General features: G+C 41.9%; 1 protein-coding gene across 1 annotated transcript in view; it reads right to left on the bottom strand.

Annotated features, from left to right (window-relative positions):
- The window catches only part of abcc3 (ATP-binding cassette, sub-family C (CFTR/MRP), member 3), a 67012-nt gene extending 50490 nt beyond the window's left edge, over positions 1–16522 (bottom strand). Inside the window, 1 exon segment of the mRNA XM_029764808.1 lies at positions 16244–16522. Coding sequence (XP_029620668.1) covers positions 16244–16279 — 36 coding nt within the window. The 5' untranslated portion in view covers positions 16280–16522.
- Between the last annotated feature and the right edge of the window lie 1008 nt (positions 16523–17530).

Raw genomic sequence — 17530 nt, 5'->3', positions numbered from 1 at the left:
TGACCCTGCTCTAGTCCAGCGCATGTGTTTACACACAGTCCTTACAGGTCTCCAGAGTGACAGTATCAGGATAGACATGCAGCCTCTCCTGCTAGATAGCAAAACATCAGATGAAGTTTTGAAGAGAAGCTTAATATTGCTTGTGCTAATGAGATAGAAAGACGAAACAAAAAGTGGTTTAATGCCCCACAGCCTGCTACAACTGCAAGTGTAGTCCAGTTAGAAGATACGCTATCTGCAAAGTGTCCTGTGAAGGAAGCCAAAGCTAAGATACCCGCAGAACTGTTAACCTGTTTGGTATAGGGGGCAGTATTGAGAATTTTGGAAAAAATATGTTCCCATTTTTAACTGCCTCCTACACCAACTCAGAAGCTAGAATATGCATATTATTGTTCAGGTTTGGATAGAAAACACTCTGAATTTTCTAAAACTGTTTGAATGGTGTCTGTGAGTATAACAGAACTCCTATGGCAGGCAAAAACCTGACAAGGCTTCAAGCAGGAAGTACCCTGTCTGACAAGGAGTCGTGCGTCTTACCTCTTTTTATTGAAAAGTAAGGATCTTAGCTGTAACGTGACAATTCCCAGGGCTCCAATAGGCTCTCAGAGCCCGCGAAAACCCTGAAGGTTTACGAGGGAGCCTCAGGTTGAAACATATTATCGCCTTTTGTAAGTGGCTGCTCGGAGGACCTTTCAATGATGCGCGTGCATGAGTCGCTTCTGAGGAGAAATTTTATTCGGCTGTTTAGGCTCAATGCATACTCCCGGTCGGAATATTATCACTTCTCTACGACATAAATGGCATAAAAATTGGTTTTAAACAGCGGTTGACATGCTTCGAAGTACGGTAATGGAATATTTAGACATTTTTGACAAGCCAACGCGCCATGCGCGGGACCGTGAGGAAGCATTCTGATAGTGTCTAGAACTCACGAACAAAACGTCGCTGTTGGAATATAACGATGGATTATTTGGGACCAAATCAACATTTGTTATTGAAGTAGAAGTCCTGGCAGTGTATTCTGATGAAGAACAAGCAAGGTAAGAACATTTTTCTTATAGGAAATGTGATTTTGGTGGAGGCTGAACTGGGTGGGTATCTAAATAGCTAGCCCTGTAATGCCGGGCTATGTACTTAGATTATTGCAAAATGTGCTTCATCCGAAAAGCTATTTTAAAATCGGACATATCGAGTGCATAGAGGGGTAATGTATCTATAATTCTTAAAATAATTGTTATGCTTTTTGTGAACGTTTATCGTGAGTAATTTAGCAAACTGTTAGTAAATTCACCGGAAGTTTGCGGTGGTTATGCTTTTTCTGAACGTCACATGCTAATGTAAAAAGCTGGTTTTTGATATAAATATGAACTTGATTGAACAGACATGCATGTATTGTATAACACAATGTCCTAGGTGTGTCATCTGATGAAGATCATAAAAGGTTAGTGCTGCATTTAGCTGTGGTTTGGGTTTATGTGACATGATATGCTAGCTTGAAAAATGGGTGTCAGATTTTTTCTGGCTGGGTACTCTGCTAACATAATCTAATGTTTTGCTTTTGTTGTAAAGCCTTTTTGAAATCGGACAGTGGGGTTAGATTAACGAGATTCTTGTCTTTAAATAGCTGTGAAATAGTCATATGTTTGAGAAATTGAAGTTATAGCATTTCTAACGATTCAAAAATCGCGCCACTGGATTGAAGTGGCTGTTACGTAGGTGGGACGAAATCGTCCCACATACCCCAGAGAGGTTAACAGAGTTAGCTGAACTTAAGACAGGTGTAGCTTCTCTAAAAGGTCTCAGTGCAGAGATTGCTCAGATTAAGGAGACATTACAGCAGCCTGTTTCAGTCACTGCCTTGTGCCTATGCCCCACCTCCAGTTAGGAGGCCAGATAGGGACCCCCAGCCACCTGTTTCCCAGCAGCACTATTACAGCAACTACAGTCAGCCCCAAGCACCTGACCCTGCGCAGCATCAATATGCACCTAAACTGTATACCAACCGCTCTGCTCAAGCTCCAAGGAGGTGTTTTGTCTGCCAGCAGGCCAGAACAGATGGACACACTGCTTCCGATGTGGGAGTGGCGAACATTTTCAAGCTGGATGTAAAATCCAGGGAGTCAGACCATCAAGAGAGGCCCCTTTAAACGGGGAAGGGTTACCGCTGAGGGACGAGTGTTAACCGTAGCTACCAAAAAGTCCCAGAAATGTGCAAATTGTGCCAGAGAAGATTCATTTGAGAACCTGAAACAATGTTCATCATGTAAAGAGACACTGTACTGTTCCAAAGTATGTCAAAACCAACATTGGACTAAACATAAGGAAAAATGCACTCACCTGAAAATTGACTCTACCAGTGAAAGGTTTTCCTGCACAGAGGAAAATGCCCACTCTTTACCATCCCTAGCTCAAGGTTGCCACCCCCGTAAGGTCACCTCGCTAGTCGGCAGACAGTGCCTTATTGAGCGTCACCTGAATCGCCACCACCTCCAAGCTTTATGGGACACAGGCTCTCAGGTATCGTTGATTGATGAACGATGGAAAGAGGAATCTCTCCCAAACGCAAGGCTGAGATGTTTCAGAAATCCTGGACTCACCTGATGATCTAAGGTTGACTGCAGCAAATGGGACTGAAATGCCGTACCTGGGATGGATTGAAACAACTTTTCGGCTAGCCTCTGAAACTGACCAAACAAAGGAACTGATCATCCCAGTGCTGGTAATGAAAGGCTGTCACCCATCTCATCCCATCATAGGTTTCAATGTTATCGAGCACATCCTGACAATGACTGAAAAGACTAAACGATACAGTACAGTAAAAATAGTTTTCCCAAGCCTCAAAAGAAACAAGGTGAGAGCTTTTATACAGGCTGTTAGTGCAGAACTGACAGATGAATATGCAGTGAAAACCAAGAAAGAGAAGGTTGCTGTACCAAAACACAGTAGCATTCAGATTGAGTGCCGTGTAGCTTCCCAGCCTTTCAAAGAGGACATGACAATGCTTTTCCAGCCAGACCTGAACCCGCAGTGGCCAGACGACCTTGAGTTCTTTGACAAACTAGTCAGAGTCAGGAAAGGTGTTTTTCCAGTTGTCATGCTTGATGTCTCTAACCCCACTGACCACGACATTGCCCTGCTAGGACGCACAATAAAATCGGTACAGTACAAACCATTATGACTGTGTTACCTGCCCAAGTCTTTGAAAAAACTGCCACCCCAGCCACAGTGAATCACACCAGCATTCGAACCCCATGTACTGCTACTGAACAGTGGGATCCACCAGTAGGTTTAAATCACCTAACCGAAGAGCAGAGAGAGGTTGTTAGGCAAATGCTTAGAGAAGAGTGTCACTCCTTCTCCAGATCAGACAATGACATTGGCTGTATTGAACAACTGAAAATGACTATTTCTCTAAAGGACTCTGAACCAGTCAAGCGCACATACATGTCAGTGCCCAGGCCACTGTATCAGGAGATGAAGGGTTACCTTTATGACCTCATAGCCCAGGGCTGGGTTAGGAAGTCAAACTCTTCATATTCTTCACCTGTCGTGTGCGTTCGGAAGAAGGACGGACCCTCCGGTTGTGTATAGTTTACAGAGACCTGAACAGAAAGACACATCCCGACCGCCAGCCCATCCCTCGGGTCCAAGACATCATGGACAGTTTAGGTGGTAATTCCTTGTTCTCCCTCTTAGATCAGGGAAAAGCGTATCACCAGGGGTTCATCTCTGAAGAAAGCAGACCACTGACAGCATTTGTGACCCCATGGGGACTCTATGAGTGGATACGTATGCCATTCGGCCTCATGAACGCTCCTGCAGCTTTTCAGCGGTGTATGGAGGAGTGTTTGGAAGGGCTCCGGGATAACATCTGCATTCCTTATCTGGACGACACGCTAGTTTTCAGTAAAACATTCGACAGCCATGTGAATGATGTGCGAAACGTTTTGCAGCGTCTCAGAGAGTATGGCATTAAACTCAAACCAAGTAAGTGTGATCTCTTTAAACCCCAGGTCCGTTATTTGGGCAGAATAGTGTCTGCAGAGGGCAGCCGAGTTGACCCAGCCGATTTTGAAGCAGTAAGAGCATTGAAAGAAATCAAACCAGAGACTGTGGGCCAGCTCAGAAAAATGCTTGGTTTACTCACTTACTACAGACAGTACATCAAATACTTTTCTAGGAGGGCCAGCTGCCTGTATGACCTCCTGAAAGCAGATTCAGAGAAATTACCTCACCACCCACGGAAAACAAAAACAAAGAAAGTAAGTAATGTGGTGCCCTCAAACAAGCCAATCCTGTGGACTGACCAGCATCAACAGGCACTTGAACAGCTGATTGAGTGTTTGCTTCACCCACCAGTCTTAGGTTTCCCTGATTTCACTCAGCCATATTTTGTACACACTGATGCTTCACACCAAGGCTTGGGAGCAGTTCTGTATCAAAAGCAAGATGGGAAGCTTAGGGTCATTGCTTATGGCTCTTGAACCTTAACAGCCGCTGAGAAGAACTATCACTACCACTCGGGCAAGCTAGAATTTCTAGCTCTGAAATGGGCAATCACTGATAAGTTCCGTGATTATTTGTACTATGCTCCGACCTTCACTGTATACAGCGATAACAACCCGCTCAGCTAAATTCTGTCTACTGCAAAACTGAACGCAACCACTTCCAGGTGGGTTGCAGAATTGGCTGATTTCCACTTTACAATAAAGTACAGGCCAGGCAGAGAGAACGGTGATGCCGATGCTTTGTCAAGGATGCCACTGGATGTAGAGTCACTGATGGAAGAATGTTCTGAGGAGTTTCCACCAGACACCATTGCCGCCACGATACAAGCAGTTGAGGTACAGAAAGAGGCTGTTGTACCTTGGTCACTTTCAGCTGCATCTATGTCAGTATCAGCTGAAGGTGAGACAACCACTGCAACAAATCAGCTCGATCCCAAAAGATGGGATAAGAGAAGCACAAGAATCTGATCCGGTCATCCGTCCTGTGCTCAATTTCAAACTGTCTGGTTCCAAACCGCCAGTTAAAGAGCAAAAGGAATGCAGTCCAAAGACAAAATGCCTATTCAGGGAATGGGACAAATTGACAATAGACAGTGATGGCATTCAGTACAGAATCACTACAGCCCGCAAGCAGTTAGTTCTACCAGAGCAGTACAAAGGTAAAGTGATGGAAGAGTTGCACAATAACATGGGACACCAAGGTACTGTCCGCACTGTATCACTAGTACGTGACCGCTTCTTCTGGCCATATATGCAATCTGACATCGAGCACTATGTGACTAAAACTTGTAGCTGTGTCAAGCAGAAAAAGCCAGCCCATGAAACAAGAGCTCCTCTGACAAACATTGTGACAACACAGCCATTTGAACTGGTATGTATAGACTTCCTTCATCTCGACAGATGGAAAGGGGGATGTGAGTACATCCTCGTGATTGTTGATCATTTTACACGTTTCACTCAAGCCTACGCCACCACATCAAAGTCAGGTAAAACTGCTGCAAATCTCATCTTCAATGACTTTGCCCTGAAGTTCGGGTTCCCGTCACGCATCCACCATGACCAAGGGGGAGAATTTGAAAACCAGTTGTTCCATCAGTTAAAGAAACTCAGTGGCATGGCGGGGTCCAGAACAACACCCTACCACCCGATGGGGAACGGTCAAGTGGAACGCATGAACAGAACAGTGTTGCAAATGTTAAAGACACTAACTGAGACACAAAAGTCAAATTGGAAGGAGTCTCTGAACAAACTGGTTTATGCCTATAACTGCACCCGTTGCGAAGTGACTGGCTATTCACCATTTTATCTTCTGTTTGGGAGATCACCCAGGCTTCCAGTTGAAATGCTCTTTGGATTGTGCACAGAGGCAGGTTCCAGTAACCAGCGAGACTACGTGGAGAACTGGAAACGAGGGATGGAAGAAGCATACGCCATTGCAAATGAAAATGCTCAGAAAGCCGCTGAAAGAAGTAAGAAGTGCCATGACACTAAAGTTAGGAGTTCAGTGCTACAGCCTGGCGAGCGAGTTCTGATTAAAAACCTGACACCAAGAGGAGAACCAGGAAAACTCCGTAACTATTGGGAAGATACAATTCACACAGTAGTGAGACAAATGGGTTCAGACCTGCCGATTTATGAATTGAGACCAGAAAAGGGTAGGGGACGCTCCAGGGTCCTGCACAGAAACCTGCTCATGTCCTGTGACCACTTACCTTTTGAGACAACCAGAAATTACCAAAGATGGCAAAAGTCAGAAAAAAAGGAGCCATCAGCCTGAATCAGAGCCTCTAGATTCTGATGAAGACAACAGGGATGAATATGACCTTCATCATGAGCCGCTACAGGTTCCCACATCTCCTACAGTACCTGAGGAGAGGGATGCTGAACCAGCGAGAGAGTGGGAACACAGGCCCCCACCAGTGAAACAGACAGTTGCAGTGCCAGTCCCTGATACACTACCAGCACAGCCTCTTGTTGAAAAGCGGCTGGAGGAGACAACAACATTTAAAGACCTGCCTGCTGAGGAGATGAACTTGCCTGCTGAAAATGTGCCTGATGATCGTCCACCAAGTGCCTTTCCTTAATTAACCTCTTACATCTAGATGTTCCGCTAGCGGAACGTCTGCTCCAATATCCAATGATGGGCGGGGCGCGAAATACAAACTCCTCTAAAATCCGAAAACTTCCACTTTTCAAACATATGACTATTTTACAGCTATTTAAAGACAAGACTCTCGTTAATCTAACCACACTGTCCGATTTCAAAAAGGCTTTACAGCGAAAGCAAAACATTAGATTATGTCAGCAGAGTACCCAGCCAGAAATAATCAGACACCCATTTTTCAAGCTAGCATATAATGTCACAAAAAACAAAACCACAGCTAAATGCAGCACTAACCTTTTATGATCTTCATCAGATGACACACCTAGGACATTATGTTATACAATACATGCATGTCTGTTCAATCAAGTTCATATTTATATCAAAAACCAGCTTTTTACATTAGCATGTGACGTTCAGAACTAGCATTCCCACCGAACACTTCCGGTGAATTTACTAAATTACTCACGATAAACGTTCACAAAAAGCATAACAATTATTTTAAGAATTATAGATACAGAACTCCTCTATGCACTCGATATGTCCGATTTTAAAATAGCTTTTCGGATGAAGCACATTTTGCAATATTCTAAGTACAAAGCCCGGCATCACAGGGCTAGCTATTTAGACACCCAACCAGTTTAGCCTTCACCAAAATCACATTTCCTATAAGAAAAATGGTATTACCTTTCCTGTTCTTCGTCAGAATGCACTCCCAGGACTTCTACTTCAATAACAAATGTTGGTTTGGTCCCAAATAATCCATCGTTATGTTCCATCAACGACGTTTTGTTCGTGCGTTCTAGACACTATCCCAATGGTATATCACGGTCACGAGCATGGCGCAGAAAGTGACAAAAAATTTCTAAATATTCCATTACCGTACTTCGAAGCATGTCAACCGCTGTTTAAAACCAATTTTTATGCAATTTATCTCGTACAAAAGCGATAATATTCCGACCGGGAATCTGCTTGTCTGTAAACTGAGGGAAAAACCGAAAGCCGGGGGCGGGGCAGGTCGCGAGCGTAAGGCTTACTCCACTGATTGACCACTTAGCTTTTGCTCTCCTTTGTTTCAGCCAGGGCTTTGAATTACGTCATTCCTGTTTTTCCCGGGCTCTGAGAGCCCATTGGAGACGTGGGTATTGTCACGTAACAGCAGAGATCCTTAGTTTTTGGAAGAGATGTCAAAGAAAGCAAATAAAATGGTCAGACAGGGTACTTCCTGAACAGAACCTTCTCAGGTTTTTGCCTGCCATAGGAGTTCTGTTATACTCACAGACACCATTCAAACAGTTTTAGAAACTTTGGAGTGTTTTCTCTCCAAAGCTAATAATTATATGCATATTCTACTTTCTGGGCAGGACTAATAATCAGATTAAATCGGGTACGTTTTTTATCCAGCCGTGAAAATACTGCCCCCTAGCCATAAGAGGTTAACTGCTGCTGCTGAACCTGAGGAACCAGCCTACCAGCTGCCACAAAGAGAGAGACACCCTCCAAGACGTATCACCTATGATCAGCTTGGTATCCCTTCCTGCTATAGTTTCCAGCCACAGCGACAGTTGTTCCCTGTCTACTCTGCACCAGAAATGGTTCCATGGCTGCCATCACTACAGCAATGTTACTTTCAGCCACCTTACATGTATGGGCTTCAGCAAACATGAGGCTACAGAGTTGACATGTTTGACCATGGACTACTGACTGATTTCACAGACTGTCACAAGAGACAATTTGCAGACTATGCATATAGATCATTAAAATGGATGGACTGTTGATCAATATTATGAGAAAAGACTGCTTAGGGACTGTTTATACAGCTGGTCAACAGATATGGACTGTGAAAATAACTTGTTAGTTATATTAGAACTGTGACCCTTGACCTCTGCTCAAGTACTACCTTAGAGAAGAGGATTTCCTAGGTCCAGTGCATACAGACTGTTGAAGAAGACAATGTTGGTAATGTTGGGGCAACATTTATTTTGTCGGGGAGAGTGACAGGTTAAAGGAAATACTCATAGCCTGTTATACATTAAAAAGTATTAGTAAGTTCATAGTATGTGAGGATCTTAAAACATCTAAGGTTAAAAAGATCATGCATTCTGTATTAGTTGATAGAGATCGATAACATTCATAATTGTGTTAAAAAGTTAAAATCCATCAAACGTACAAAGGGTAAGAATTGTAAAAGGAATGTGTAAACGTTATATTGATTACTTTATTTTGTGGTGCCTAATTGAAGGGGAAATGTGTTAGTCTGTGATCTACTAAATGCTCTTAATCTATGAGCCTGAGATCGATTGCTCTGGTCTCCACCCAAGTTCACGGGGAAATCGCGGTCTTTTCCTTATTGCAGTAAAAGTTCTCAGTGAGGAAACAATACCATATCACACTCGTGATTATTTCTCCCCTTTTTCAGGTACGTTATTGATGATAAAACAGAGTCATTTAAATGTAATAACTCGCTAACATGTCAAGAGTGTTTAAGGTGTGTCTTAGTAACATCTTGAGGAAGTTAGAGTTAAGTTTGCTGAGAGTAATATGAGCCCTGCTCGGTTGCAGCGAAGGCTAGCTTTGTACTGAGAGTAGCTGCCATTTTATGTCGATCGTGAATGAACATGTGCGTTGTTATTTGTATAATGGTTTTTCAAACACTTTATTGACTGTTGATAAATTGAGTTATGGTTTACTGAGTTAAAGCTTTGTGCTTGACAGTTATATTGAAATTAGTGTATGTTTCAGTGAATTACAGAGTATACTGTTGTGACTTGAATAAGCCTTGTACCCTACAACACTAGCTCTTTCCTGTAGATCTGTTTTTCTGTAAAATGTGTTACTTTTGTAAAATGATTGCAGTAAAAGTTCTCAGTGAGGAAACAATACCGTATCACACTCGTGATTATTTCTCCCCTTTTTCAGGGGCGTAACATGAGCAACACTAACAGGGTCCTAGCAATAGAAATAGTACCACTTGGTCCCCCATTGTGTAATAAAGGCCAGGTTCACTGGACACAGCCATGGATGTTTCACTGGTCATTAATTAACTAAAGAAACGTCTATGGTGTACTCAACATGACAAGATGCATCCTTTACAAAATACTTTCATCAAAGTAAGGTGAACATTTGCAAAAAATCTCAACAAATGACCAATTAAAACATCCATGGTGTACTCTTCGGGCCGGTTTCCCGGACACAGATTAAGCCTCTATTTATGGACTAAAAACCATGCTCCGTGGTGTCTGAGAAACACTAACACTCATGACACTATTTATTTAATAACTCCAACAACTACAAATTGCCAGTCAGGACTGAATAAGTGGGTCACTTTAGAATTACAAAAGATTACAGTAAGATTGCGGTTATACATAATCTCAATAGAGCAGCAGTCTTGCTATACCTGATGAAATGGATGAGTGTTGTAGAAAGAAGGTAAATGTAGTATTATTTGCTGCTCGGAAAACCATTTCCCTTAAATACATTACAAAGTCAATGGAGCTGAAAGTGTATGGCCTTAAAGTAACTGTACAGTGTTTTCTGATTTCTATTAAATATGACCTATAATTTAAGGTCCAATGCAACCGTTTTTATCTCAAATTTAAAGAGTTTCTGGGTAACAATTAAGTGCCTTACTGTGATTTTTTTTTCTTCAATTAAAATGGTCAAACAAAAATAGCTTCTTAGCAAAAAGCAATTTCTCAATCAAGAATTTTGCTTGGACTGTTGGAGTTGTCTGAGTGGGGAGGGGAAAACTGAAAATTAGCTGTTATTGGAAGAGAGGTTTGAAATTCTCCTTCTTATTGGTCTATTAACTAATTTACCCCCTGGTGATGTCACCAGGCAGGCCAAAACTCCATCCCACTATCATTATTTTCACAATATTATTACAACCTCAGTGTAGACAGACAGACAGACAAGACAGACAGAGAGACAAAAATGTGACTACATTGGGCCTTTAATTACAATAAGAGTGAAATTGTTATCCTTCCAAAAACGTTTTATTAAGTATGGATGTTGTGAACTACTTTTTCAAAGTTACTTTAGTAAACTGTATTTTTCTTAAGGGTAACTTTAGTGCAGCTTAACTTATTCCAGTGTGAAGTAATTGGTAGCTTGGTAAATTATATTTTCAGAAAAGCTTCCCCAACGCTTATGTTAAAAGGCTGATTTTCTGTGTTGGAATCAGGGTTTCCGTGAGCCGGTAATAGCCGTCTTTTGTCCCCCCCAAAAATAGAGAAGTCAGATTTCCGAGTTCCCGGTTGTTCTGAACACGGCATCAAACCGCAATAGAAGGCAGGCTTCATCAACACGTCCCAGAACACTTTACAATGAGCTGGAGGCAGTATGCATTTTGAAAGGCATAATTAATTGGTTGAAACCTGGACGTTTTAATACATACGAGGCCTTACCTTGCTTCAAAGTTGCCTAATAGATCTCCTCTCTTTCTACATTTCTAACGGATATTTTTATCTCTGTCACATGAAACCGCTCGCATGAGCCGTGCCCTTTTGACAACAGTGTTTTCCGCTAAGTGCATTATGGAATGAACATTTGCACGTAGCCTACTGCCTTGTGCACATTGCTGAGCTTATAATATGAAGAAATAATCGTTTATCAACATTAGAAGCTAAACTTTCTCATCTGTTGCATCAGACTCATTGCATTAGAATTATATATTTTTTTTAATGTAGCCTAGGCCTACTAGTTTTATGAAGGTGGGATCTATCATCCCACAACTGTCCCTGAGCCTGTTCGGAATAGGCCATTTCTTTTTTGACAAGCTGATCCATATAACTTTTTTTACATTAGTAGACTGACATAGGCTAGTGATTTTTCTGTTTGTTACTTGTCTTGTTGGCTGATGAAAGAATAACTGTGCAAAGTTACTTAAGTTATTCTAACACGTTCACCACTGGTTGGTCACCCTAATCATTCATTCCTTTACACTTGTGTGTATAAGGTAGTTGTGAAGTTGTTAGATATTACTGCATGGTCGGAACTAGAAGCACAAGCATTTCCCTACACTCGCATTAACATCTGCTAACCATGTGTATGTGACCAATAAAATTCGATTTTATCAGGTTACGCACCCAATGCATATCTGTCTGGTAAATTTCTCAAATTTCCGGTAAATTAAAATGTTGCCAGTCAAAACCCTGGTTGGAATGGTGTGGGCGTATACCGGTCATTAAAAATATTAATGTGAGTATACCGCTGATTGGCCAGCTCAGGAGGATGACATCTTCTGAGGAAATAGCAAACATTTTTTAACGGTATGTTTGATATACAAGTTTGAGATGGGTTTAAAAACAAAAAAAAAAAATCCCTCAAATACAAGTATAGGATGAGTCAACAACATTATCTGGGTATGAGTTAACAAAATATGAACTTTTAAAAGTGAGATTTTCACTGGACAGTTACTTTAACGCTCAGTTGTGAATTGTGAGATGAGTGAACCAAAGGATTAGCTTTACCGCATGTCAACAGTACACCTGTTGCAGCATATAGGGAATTAAAGTGGTGAAAAACTGAAACCATACTATGTAGCTGTAAAATAAAGCTTTAGGTGTGGAGTTACACGCTGTCCTCCTGTGTCAGACATTACTGTAATCCTTCCTAGCCTACGAGCCTAAAACCACCTTGAACTCGTTTCAAATTAGGCCTTAGCAGCCACTACTGCACTGCACTAAAGCCCTTCAGCTCTCCCTCTCACACACATGCACTCTATTTATCTTTCTCTCCTCTCCGTCTGTCTGTTCTCACAGCATAAGGTTTAAGAACTAGGTTAGTCTACTGAATAAAGGCGGTAACGTACTGTATATTGACTTTACACACACACACACACACACACACACACACACACACACACACACACACACACACACACACACACACACACACACACACACACACACACACACACACAGAGAAAGAGAGAGAACAGGAGAGTGGGGGGAGAGAAAGAGAGACAGACATGCTCTGGTCAGACATCATACTTGTTTGTTTGCTGAGAACATCATTGGTATGATGAGCACATGCCACACACTCTGCAGGACTCCATCTAAGATCTGAGATCGATAGAGAGCGAGTGAGAGCAGAGAATGCCGAGAGAAGGAAGGTGGGGGGGGGGGAGCACAGGACAGGGGGAACCTTATATGCCCTGTGTGTTTCTGTGTTAATCTAACGCCTCAAACACACCTACAGCATTATTGGCCAAAATGGTACGCAGCATCATCTGGATATGTGTGCAAAAAAAGTTCAACATTCACCTTCTGGTACCATTTCTGTGAAGCCGTCTACGCATACAATTTGACGCATACCTTCGATTTATCCATTCTGAAAGTATTCAGACTCCTTGACTTTTTCCACATTTTGTTACACTTCAGCCTTATTCTAAAATTGATTAAAATTTTTGTTTTCCTCATCAATCTACACACAATACCCCATAATGACAAAGCAAAAACAGGTTTAGAAATCTTTGCAAATATAAAAAACAATAATCACATTTACATAAGTATTGAGACCATTTACTCAGTACTTTGTTTAAGAACCTTTGGCAGCGATTACAGCCTCGCGTCTTCTTGGGTATGAAGCTACAAGCTTGGCACACCTGCATTTGGGGAGTTTCTCTCATTCTTCTCTGTAGATCCTCTCAAGCGCTGTCCGGTTGAATGGGGAGCGTCGCTGCACAGATATTTTCAGGCCTCTCCAGAGATGTTCAATCGGGTTCAAGTTCAGGCTTTGGCTGGGCCACTCAAGAACATTCAGAGACTTGTCCCAAAGTTGCTCCTGCGCTGTCTTGGCTGTGTGCTTAGGGTCAGCCTTCCTGTTGGAAAGTGAACCTTCACCCCAGGTCCTGAGCGCTCTGGAGCAGGTTTTCATCAAGGATCTCTCTGTACTTTGCTCCGTCAATCTTTCCCTCAATCCTGACTAGTCTCCCAGTCCCTGTCGCTGAAAAACATCCCCACAGCATGATGCTGCCACCACCATGATTCACCATAGGGATGGTGCCAGGTTTCCTCCAGACGTGACACTTGGCATTCAGGCCAAAGAGTTCAATCTTGGTTTCATCACACCAGAGAATCTTGCTTCTCATGGTCTGAGAGTCCTTTAAGTGCCATTTGGCAAATTCCAAGCGGCCTTTTACCGAGTGGCTAACAAAGGCCATTCTTCCCCGATTGCTCAGTTTGACTGGGCGGCCAGCTTCTGCTCGAATCTTGGTGGTTCCAAACTTCTTCCATTTAAGAATGATGGAGGCCACTGTGTTCTTGGGGACTTTCAATGCTGCAGACATTTTTTTTTTGGTACACTTCCCCAGATCTGTGCCTTGACATAATCCTGTCTCTGAGCTCTACGGACAATTTTCTTCGACCTCGTGGCTTGGTTTTTGCTCTGACTTGCACTCAGGTGTGTGCCTTTCCAAATCATGTCCAATTAATTGGAGGCCACCTGTGGTAAATTCAATCAAGTTGTAGAAACACCTCAAGGATAATCAATGGGAACAGGATGCGCCTGAGCTCATTTCGAGTAACGTAGCAAAGGGTGTGAATACGTATGTAAATAAAGTATCTGTTTTTTTATTTTTAATACATCTGCAAAAATGTCTTAACCTGTTTTTTTGTGTCATTATGGGGTATTGTGTGTAGATTGATGAGGAAAAAACAATTGAATCCATTTTAGAACAAGGCTGTAAAGTAACAAAATGGGGAAAAGGTGAAGCGGTCTGAATACTTCCTAAATGCCCTGTATGCGCCACACTGAACGCTCTGCAATGCTGCAAGGCAAACGCAGCGTTCCATTGGAAATTAATGTTCATCTGGTGTACTTAAACGCAATGATGCTGTAGGTGTGACCGAGGCCGAAATCATGTTCTCTAAATCCCTCTCTCTCACTTCCCAGCCAACCCCATCCCCTTTCACTCTCCTTCTCCCTGACTGTCAATTCAATTCAAGGGCTTTATTGGCATGTTAACATTGCCAAAGCAAGTGGAGTAGATAATAAACAAAAGTCTGTCTCTCTCTTACTCCTATAAAGCATAACCCAGCTGAGGGGTATAATGAATTGAGTTGTGTGAAAGAGGCAATCAAGGTATTTAAAAACAGCCTTTTGAGAGCATTCCCAATATATGCAAAAACTGTCCCTCAGCACAGTAGTCCAAGAAATGTCAATGCCACTGTCTGTCAGACACACACAGACCAAGAAAGAGTCTAAATAGGCTGGGGGTATTTAGGTTGAACTAGTAAGGTACAGTATTAGAGTCCTAACCTTGACTGAGACCTCTAAAGTCAACAATCTCTGGACCAGAAATGTGATGGCCTGTTCTCCTGTTGACTTTGGGGAGCAGAACACTGGCAACCAACTGCCAAGACCCAAAACAATTTAAGGAACCAAATGTAAGATGGATGTGTCCTTGAATGTGAAGATCTGTTAGTGATGTGTGGCTCTCATACCATGAGAGCTAGACCCTGAGTCCAGGGGGATTACCAGGCATTTTTCAGTAATCTAGACCAAGCAAAGGCAGACAGCACAAACACTTGACGTCTTCACCTCTCGTGACCTCATAAACAAGGCGTTTTTGTGGAATACGCACCAGAGTGAGGGAAATCAGGTGCCTAGTCTAATACCAAAACAGACAAGCACAATTGACCTATATGTGCTCATGCGCTGTGAACTTTAAAAAGGTCAGGTTGACTGAGGTCACTGTGTGGTTTCACACAGAGATTAATGGATTTAAAAGGGTAGGTTACATGTTCATCAACATTGTAACAATTACATTTTGATATTCTGCTTTTTGGTCCGCTCTGGACAGGCCTTGGTATGGACCTAACATAGACATCTATAATTGGTCCAAATATGTTTGGTTCAAATTTGGTCTTGTTTGGGGGCGGATCCAATTTAAATAATACCCAGTGTGCTTTGCAAGTGTTCATTTTTACATTTTGGTCATTTAGCAGACGCTTTTATTCAGACTGATTTACAGTCAGTGGATTTAATTCTGGTAGACAAACAACTACATAGAAGTAAAACATTTCTGTAACCATTACTGAGAATGTTGTTGTAGTTAAAGTGCTCTGTTTGTGTCAGCAAACTTGGAACATTAACTCAATGTTGCTATTTAAATAGGAAATAAAACTGTTGAACGTGAAATAATGCTCTCTTCATTGACATGTTCATTAAAGTGAAATTATTTACTGTTGACATTTGGCCCTAGAAACGACCAAAGCAAATGTCTTCTCAATGTCTGCAAAATACGTATTTTCAACTAATTTTCAAAATACTTTTGCTTACTGGGTAGGCTCCAGGTTGAGTTTATGAAAGCCTCCAGGACCGAATGTTTATTTCCTTGTCTTATAATATATCTTTTTTTCAGCTGCGCTCGTTGTCATGTTTAAATCGCCAACACGGGGTTATTATACTCTAACTGTAGGCTAAAAACCAAAGAACCATGAAACGTTGCTATAATAGTCAACTATACATAGGTGTTGTTAAAGCGAAACAAATATACTTATATCTGAGGTGAGGAACACAGAGAAAACACTGAGGCCAAGGCAATGGCCTTGTTTCAGATCCTTGTGATATGCACGAGGTGATCACAACCGCGAAATCAACTGACTGCCACCCGACAAGCCCTACTTACCCAGAACGGGAGCTTTGGTCCACATAAGCGCTCCATGTCCACCGGGCTTCTGTACAACGAACGAATGATCTTTTCCCGGCGTTAACAGGTCGCTCCCTCTCTTTTATCTTCTTTTGTTATTGCACATACAGAGACTTTCAACAAACACACTAGTGGAGCTCGTAGTTGATTTAATCTGGATTAGTAGTTTGTCCCTGCTTTCGAAGAACCCTCTCTCTCCTCTTCTGCCTCCAGAGAGTTGTAAGAGAGAGAAAAATCATAAGGAGGTTGTTATGATGATATGACGAGTCCGCCCACTCCCTGGCTGTAGCCTAGGTCCCTCCCATCACACACACACACGCGCGCGCGCACACACGGTGGTGGAAAAAGTACTTGCATAAAAGTAAAGATACCTTAATAGAAAATGACTCAAGTAAAAGTCAACCAGTAAAATCTTACTTGAGTAAAAGTCTTAAAATATTTGATTTGAAATATACTTAAGTATGAAAAGTAAAAGGAATTGCTCAAATGTAAAGTAAAATTACAAGTATAAACCATTACAAATTCCTTATATTAAGCAAACCAGACAGCACCATTTTTTATTTATTTTATTGATGGATAGCCAGGGGCACACTCCAACACTCAGACATAATTTACAAACGAAGCATTTGTGTTTAGTGAGTCCACCAGATCAAAGGCAGACCAGGGATGTTCTCTTGATAAGTGTGTGAATTGGACCATTTTCCTGTCAAACAGGGGCGAAAATCTGATATCAACTTTGGAGGGGACAATTACATGAAATTTTCTCAAGAGCAATTCCTGAGGGGGACACCAAAAGTAGTGCTGTAACACATAGCCTACATTGTAATATGGTAAATGTATATTGAGGAACCAAAGAAATAAGATGTTTGCCGTACTCCTAACTACCGGTACCCAAAACTACCCAACTAATCACAACAGCAATACCATTGCCTTTAACAAATCTTAGTTCAGTCACCAGTTTAAGTTGAGAGTGGGGGTATCCATGGCATTTTCCAATTATGTTCCTATTTTACAAGTAAAAAAAATGGAGAACCTTTCATAATGATGCCAAACAAAGACTCAACAAACTTACCTGAGACTCCCTGTCTCTGCCAGTCTGTCCCTGCATATCTGTCCCCAACTCTGCTGTCTTTGTGCCATCTGTTGCCTGCTCTGCCTAATGACATCATTGTGAAACATTTCCATTAGAATTTCATTTCTTTCTTATGAACATTTTATCAACTAGTCTTTGAGATATTAGGCTACTAGGGTTCTTACTTTGCGTTT

This window comes from Salmo trutta, chromosome 10, assembly GCF_901001165.1.
Source record: "Salmo trutta chromosome 10, fSalTru1.1, whole genome shotgun sequence".
In the NCBI taxonomy this organism is placed as follows: domain Eukaryota; kingdom Metazoa; phylum Chordata; class Actinopteri; order Salmoniformes; family Salmonidae; genus Salmo; species Salmo trutta.
The sequence above is the reverse complement of the archived record's forward strand: the minus strand, read 5'-3'. Positions and strand labels throughout refer to the sequence as shown.